Here is a 7,500-nt window from a genome sequence, read left to right as displayed (position 1 = left end):
GTCTCGCTGCATCATCATTATGTACTTGTCTTTTATTTTCTCTTATTATATTATTGATTTAATTTAACTTAGTGTCTTTTATTTTCTCTTATTATATTTTTAATCTAATTTGACGTATTTTATTTTTGATTTCATTTCATTTTTTATCTATCTATTTATATGATTTCCTTTTTTTTCTTTCTTTTCTTTTTTCGTTTTGTTTAATCGACTTTGTTTAACGCAGTGACAGGTAATTTGGAATGTCAAAGAAGGAGAAAAAAAAAGTGAAGACATGCTCCTGATTATGACATGAATTCTGGCATACGGTGGCTGGATTGGTTCATCAAATATCTAAAAAAAAAAAAAATATTCTATTCGTTCGATCAGTCTGCGCTTTATATATGTGTGTGCGTGCGTGCGTGCGTGCGTGTGTGTGTGTGTGTGTGTGTGTGTGTGTGCGTGCGTGTGTGTGTGTGTGTGTGTGTGTGTGTGTGTGTGTGTGTGTGTGTGTGTGTGTGTGTGTGTGTGTGTGTGTGCGTGCGTGTGTGTGTGTGTGTGTGTGTGTGTGTGTGTGTGTGTGTGTGTGTGTGTGTGTGTGTGTGTGTGTGTGTGTGTGTGTGTGCAATTACACATATCTGTCTGAATCTGTTACGTCCTATAATTATTCAATATTCATTATTATCGTTAATTATTCTATATCCATTATTTATCTCCGTCCAAAATCTATATCTGCTGCTTTACTATCCACAGTCCTCCCATTCCCACACCCAAGCGCTGTCTACCGATCTACAGCCACTAAGAATCATTAGAAAAATAATTTTGTACTTGAAAATGCAGTAAAACTCATCTACAGTTTCCGTGAAGAACCCACACAAATAACCACTAGATAAAAGATATGAAAAGCTTCACACACTTCACGTCATCCGCAATCTCTTCTCAAAGCACTTCTAAAGGTGAGACTAACATATCCTGAATGACAACAGATAGATTCCTTATACGTGGGATTCGATTCCTTACGTTAGTATTGACTATATGGATCGTCTATCTATTCTGCCCGTTGTTTAGTATTCATCTATTGTCCAGTTCTTTTTATTTTTTCCTCTCTCTCAGATGATGAAAAGATCGTCATGAGTTACGAAATATTCATCTTTTTTCGGTATTCATCTATACACACTTATGGGTACAACGAGAGGTTAATATAAGGGGCCAGTAGAACGCGGCCCAAAACTATAAGCGATTTGAATTTCAGTGTGGAATCCACCTTCTTTTGTTTCATGTGTGGGATCAAAGCTTCTTTACAGCTTGGAGATCCTTTTTCCTTTGTTCTGAAATTCTCTATTCCAAGCTACTGAAAAATAATGATGTAAAAGAAAAAGAACAAAATAAAAAATATATAAGTAAAATTTTATTTATTTGGACCGCTTGTCAGTTGGAGATCAACTTGCAAATACTTTTTAAAAAATCACTGTATTTTCTTTGTTCACAGTAATTTCAAGAAAGTCCCTTTGTTCTTGCGTTCAGAAAAGTCACTTATTAAGCTTCGTGGTACAATATACATCATATCATTCTTCGAAATCATTTTCTTAGTATATCTTCACTTTTTTTACCGCGAGCTTTCCTTCTCACTTTGTTGTTATTTTGTGCACAATATGGCCTTCACTATCAGGTTCTACTGCCATTGGCGCCAAAAGAACCTTCTCTTTTTTAATATATCTTCTCGTGATACTTTATATTATGAAGGGAGTGTTTTCTCTTACAGGGCCTATGTTTATATTACAATTACCGTAATTATTGTTGTTATTATAGTTATTACTATTAATATTATTGTTATCCATATTGTTAATGATGATATTATTACTATGACAAATGTTACCAAGTACCATTCTTGATAGTAGTACTAGTAGTACTATTTAAGTAGCATTATTATTTAATCATGAACTAAAATCATCCTCATCATTATTAATCCCTCTGATGTAATCCTCCCATTCTATCTCTCGGATTTGTGCACTTTCCTGATTTTCAACGGTGGGGGGGGGGGGAGTATGGCTGGGCGGGAAACGACAAAAAAAGGAGATTAGTCCATACATCTTTTACAAAAGACAAAAACAAAAAGGAGATTAGTCCATACATCTTTTACAAAAGACCAAAAAAAAAAGAGTTCAATCTTCCAAATGTCTTTCGGATATTGGTTGGTCCTTCGGTCTCGGCCACGACCTTAGCCAAATACCCCTTGTTGTGGTCGTGTTATTGTCGTGTGGCTTTTTATGGGCCTGTGAACGACCGAGGAGTCAAGTTTGGGGGATGAGGGTCGTTACTGTGCTGTGATTACCGGTTCGTTCTTTTGTTTATTTAATTCTCTGTTGCGAACGCATTTCTCTCTCTTTTTTTCGAATCTGTCGTTATTTCTTTTTCTTGTCTTCTTTGTCTTTCTTTATAGAATTCTCTGTTGCGAACGCATTTCTCTCTCTTTTTTCGAATCTAACGTGATTTCTTTTTCTTTTCTTCTTTTGTCTTTCTTTATTTAATTCTCTGTTGCGAACGTATTTCTCTCTCTTTTTTTCGAATCTATCGTTATTTTTTTTCTTTTCTTTTTTGTCTTTCTTTATTTAAATTATCTGTTGCGAACGCTTTTCTCTCTTCTTATTTTCGAATCTTTTTTCTTCTTTTTCTTTTCTTTTTTGTCTTTCTTTATTTAATTTTCTGTTGCGAACGCACTTCTCTCTTATTTTCGAATCTTTTACTTCTTTTTCTTTTCTTTCTTGTCTTTCTTTATTTAATTCTCTGTTGCGAACGCATTTCTCTCTTCTTATTTTCGAATCTTTTACTTCTTTTTCTTTTCTTTCTTGTCTTTCTTATGATCACTTGTCTTGTGATCATCCTTGTCATCATGCTGTCTTGAACATCATTACACGCATGGCACTGTCATCAGTAACCTCTTCAGCTCCATGATGTGTCATATCATCTCTGTTTCATGTATTACCTGAGATTTCAGATGTTTTCTTTCTTACTTTCATTTCCCTTCAGTTACTTAACGTTTACTCATGTTGTTATATATGAATACATACGCACATACATACATACATACATACATACTTATATATATATATATATATATATATATATATATATATATATATATATATATATATAGGTAAAAATATATATGGCCATGTATATATATTCGTCAGAAATGCCGACTTATCGGTTTCGCAATCGGCTGGTGTCAGCGTCGACCGTTCGGATGCTTCGTCCGGATGACCCTCGGGGATGCTGAGTCGGACGCGCACGCCTCATCGGTTCCGCTGCGTCGTGGGCGGCCGGACGAGGGAGAGGACAGGGTGTGGGCGGAAGGGGCGGGCCTCACTTTTTGCTTTTCTTTTTTACGCGCGCCCGCGGGGTGAGGGGGAAGGACAAAGGGGCGCGGGCGACTGATGGAGGAGAGGAAGGGCGAAGGGGAAATGGGGCGGGAAATAGAGACGCTTTCGGGTCACGGGTTCGAGTTTCGCCGAAGCTCCGGCGGTCGCGAACCCCCGGCCGAGCGGCGCCTTCGGGGGAGAGCGCCTCGGCCGCGGCGGAGGCGCGCCGGGGCAGCAGGAGCCCGAAGGACCTACAGCTCGTAGACGTCCTTCTTGTGGTGCTTGGGGCGGCGGGACTCCTTGCCCCGCGGCGCCTTCACGTGCGGGTGCGCCGCCGGCCGGTGCTCGCGGGTGGAGGCGGTCGTGTACATGTTGTAGCCCGGGATGATGTGCACGCGCACGTCGCTCGCCGGTCTGGCCGCCGCAGCCGCAGCCGCAGCGGCCGCAGCTGCCGCCTCCCCGCTGCGGCCCCGCCGGGAGAGGGACACGGACGTCTTGCAGCAGCAGTAGTGGAACAGCTGGATGTAGGCCTCGCGGAAGGGCTTGTGGGCGGCGTAGAGGAAGCCCGACGTGGTGGCGGCCACGATGTGCAGCCAGGGCACGCCGTGGCGCAACGGGTCGTGCGCCCACCACTCCCACGCCACGCCCGCCGCCCAGCAGCCGCCCGACGCCGCCGCCACCACCAGGTTGGTCCCCGTCAGCGCCAGGTCGCGCTCCAGCGCCTGCGGGGGCTTCATGGTGGGCGGGCCGGGGCGCCGCGGCCCCCCACGCCCGGCCAGCAGGGTGTGGGCGTGGATGATGAGCGAGGAGAGCAAAGGCGCTGTCACCAGGGCTACGCCCACGGCCGAGATGGCGATGGTATGGGCGGCGGGCGGCTGCGAGAGCTGTTCGCAGTGGGTGGGGGCCATGCCCGTCACCCACTGCGAGAGGGTCGTCACGCTCGCGAGGGTCCACGTCAAGCCCACCATCACGCCCAGGTACGCCGCGCCCAGGTTGCGCCCGGCCACGCGAGCCGAGTTCTCCCAGGCCAGGTTGGGCAGCGTGAGGAGGGCGGCGTGGGCGGCCAGGGACGTCAGGAACCACGAGGCGTAGCACACGGGCGTGGGGCGCATCCAGCCGGCCAGCAGGGACACCACCCACGCTGGGATCACGCCCACGCTCACCACCAGCCCGGCCAGCATCACGTTCACCACCAACACGTTCCCTGCAAAGAGTGGGAGGAGGGCGGGTCAGACGGTGCTCAGGGGGGGGGGGGAGTTGGCAAAGTGCGCCCGTTTATTTTATTTATTTATCTATTTATCTATTTATCTATTTTATTTTCAATTTGTTTATTTTATTTATTTATCCATTTATCTATTTTATTTTTTATTTTTCATTTGTTTATTTTATTTATTTGTCTATTTATCTATTTATCTATTTTATTTTTCATTTGTTTGTTTTATTTATTTATCTATTTATCTATTTTAATTTTCATTTGTTTATTTTATTAATTTATCTATTTATCTATTTATCTATTTTTCATTTGTTTATTTTATTTATCTATCTATTTATCTATTTTATTTTTCATTTGTTTATTTTATTTATTTATCTATTTATCTATTTATCTATTTTATTTTTCATTTGTTTATTTTATCTATCTATCTATTTATCTATTTTATTTATTTATTTATTTATCTTATTTATTTATTTATTATTTTTTATTTATTCATTCATTTATTTATTTTGTGCACGGCATGGGAACCAGCAGAGGTAATTATGGCTGTCACTATTTTGATAATAGTAATGATTTGTGATTGCAATAATGGTGATCATCATCATCTTTAGCAACAAAAAATATGGCAACTAAGGATGTCAAGATAGAAAAAAAGTGATTGGAATGAAAGTAAGAATCATAGATTTATAGTGACAATAATATGAAAATATAGAGTACAGTGATAATGTTGATAGAGAAGTTAGATAATAATAATGCTTATGATGATAGCTTTGATTAATAGTTCACAGATACACACACAAACACAGACACACAAACACTCACACACACACACACACACACACACTCACACAAACAAACACAAACACACACACACACACAAACACACACACACACACACACACACACACACACACAATCAAACAAACACAAACACACACACACGTACACAAACACACACATAAACACACACACACACACACACAAACAAACACACACACACACACACACACACACACACACACACACACACACACACAAACAAACAAACACACACACACACATGACACCCCCACCCCCCACCCCATCCGAGACACACAAATAAAGATATGAAAGCATGTGTGTTTCAGTATATTTTCATTTATACTGAATATATTTCATTTCTCCGCCGTATGTATGCTGTAAGACTATTCTTTTTTGACCCTGATATCGCCCTCATACAGTGCATAGTGCAATAAGCAATAGATTCTCCCCGTTTTTTATGCTAGTTGGAAGTTATTGTTTTTTTAGGGGTCACTAAAGAAAAAAAAACTTTAATGCCGTGGATGATGTACGTAGCAATTTTAGTTCAGGGGAAATATATTTATCAATATTTGGCTTTTTTTTGACAAAATTTCCTGACTAAATCAATTTTTCATTCAAAACTTAGGCGTTTTTTACATGTTTGTTTGTGGTTTTACGTATAATTATAATGATGATATTTAAAAAAAAGTATAATGGTTGTTATAATGATACTTTTGATAATAATTATGCTCGTGTGAATATGATTGTAATTACGACGTTTCCTACAATGATAATAATGCTCTTGATGAAAATAACAATGCTAATACTCTTAATGATATGAAAAGTGATTATAAAAAATGGATACCCACACCCACCCACTGGAATAATATCCACCCAACCATCTAAATCATTATCCACCCCCTTTATATCCATCCCTTTATATCCATGCCTCTCCCCTTCTATTACAGCACCCCTTCCCCCTTCCCTCACCCCCCCCCCCACCCCACCCTCCCGTCGCAGCCTCATAAACATACAAATAGCCTGTCATGATCTGTCATCTTATAGGCATATGATACCGGGATATAGCGCCCATAGCCTTCCTCCTTCCCCCCCCCCACTCCTTAATCCGTTTTACCCCTCCCCCTCCTTTCATTCTTCCCTTTCCCTCCTCTCCCCCCACTCCCCTCCTTAATCCGTTTTACCCCTCCCCCTCCCTTCTTCTTCCCTTCCCCCCCTCCCCCTCCTTTCATTCTTCCCTTCCCCCCCTCCCCCTCCCTTCTTCTTCCCTTCCCCTCTCCCTCTCCCTTCTCCCCCCCTACTTCTGTCTCCCCCTCCCCCTCTCTCTCGTTCTTCCTTTTTTGGCAATCTCTCCATCTACCTTCTCCCTCCCTCTTTCTTTTTCCCTACCTTACTCCTCTCCCTCCCTCTTCCTTTTCTCTCTCCCTCCTCTTCCCTTTTCCCCTTCCCCTGTCCCCTCTTCATCGCTCCCCCCTTTCCCCTCCTCACCTCCCCTCCCCCCCTTTCCCCTCCTTCTTGCTACCCCCCCCCCCACCCCCTGCTGCTACTCCCCCCCCCTCCCCTCCTGTCCCAATCTCTCCCCATATCCTCCTAAATTTTTCTGAAAAGGAGGAAGGGATTCGGAGTCTGCCTCATAAAAGACCTCATAAGAGTCACGTGAGGTAGTGAGTGGGGAAGGAGGAAGGAAGGAAGGAGAAGAGAGGAGAAAGGAGAGGATGGGGGGAGGGAGGAGGAAGGAGGAAAAGGGGGGGAGGGGGAGGGAGGGGAGGGAGAAAGTGTGGAAGGGAGGAAGGGAGAAGAAAGAAGGAAGTGAGGAGGGGAGGGGGATGGAGGAGTAAAGAGGAAGGGGGGAAGGAGGAGGAAATGAGGAAGGGAGGGGGAAGTGGGGAAGGGAGAAGGAAGTGAGGAGGGGAGGGGGATGGAGGAAGAAAGAGGAAGTGGGGAAGGGAGGGAGAAGAGAGAAGAAAAGAGGGAAAGAAAGGGGAAGGGAGGAGGAAGTGGGGAAGGGAGAGGGTGAGAGGAGCTAGTTGAGAGGGGGGGGGGGGAGACGAGAGAATGAAAATTGGGAAGGAGGGAGAAGAGAGAACGAAAGGGGGGAAGAAGGGGGAAGGGAGGAGGAAGGGGACAGGAATATGAGGCAAAAGTATACTGTGC

The 7,500-nt window shown here is 43.5% G+C and overlaps 1 protein-coding gene across 1 annotated transcript in view; it reads right to left on the bottom strand.

The window, feature by feature from the left end:
- Positions 1-2,651: 2,651 nt before the first annotated feature.
- Positions 2,652-7,500, bottom strand: part of LOC138866488 (5-hydroxytryptamine receptor-like) — a 94,130-nt gene continuing 89,281 nt past the window's right edge. The window contains exon 4 of the mRNA XM_070139547.1: positions 2,652-4,539. Within this exon, the coding sequence (XP_069995648.1) occupies positions 3,587-4,539 (953 nt within the window). The 3' untranslated portion in view covers positions 2,652-3,586. The remainder of the gene's footprint in view (positions 4,540-7,500) is intronic.

The sequence above is a fragment of the Penaeus vannamei genome, chromosome 25 (genome assembly GCF_042767895.1).
Source record: "Penaeus vannamei isolate JL-2024 chromosome 25, ASM4276789v1, whole genome shotgun sequence".
NCBI classification, from domain to species: Eukaryota; Metazoa; Arthropoda; class Malacostraca; order Decapoda; family Penaeidae; genus Penaeus; species Penaeus vannamei.
This window is presented reverse-complemented; position numbering and strand designations above follow the sequence as displayed.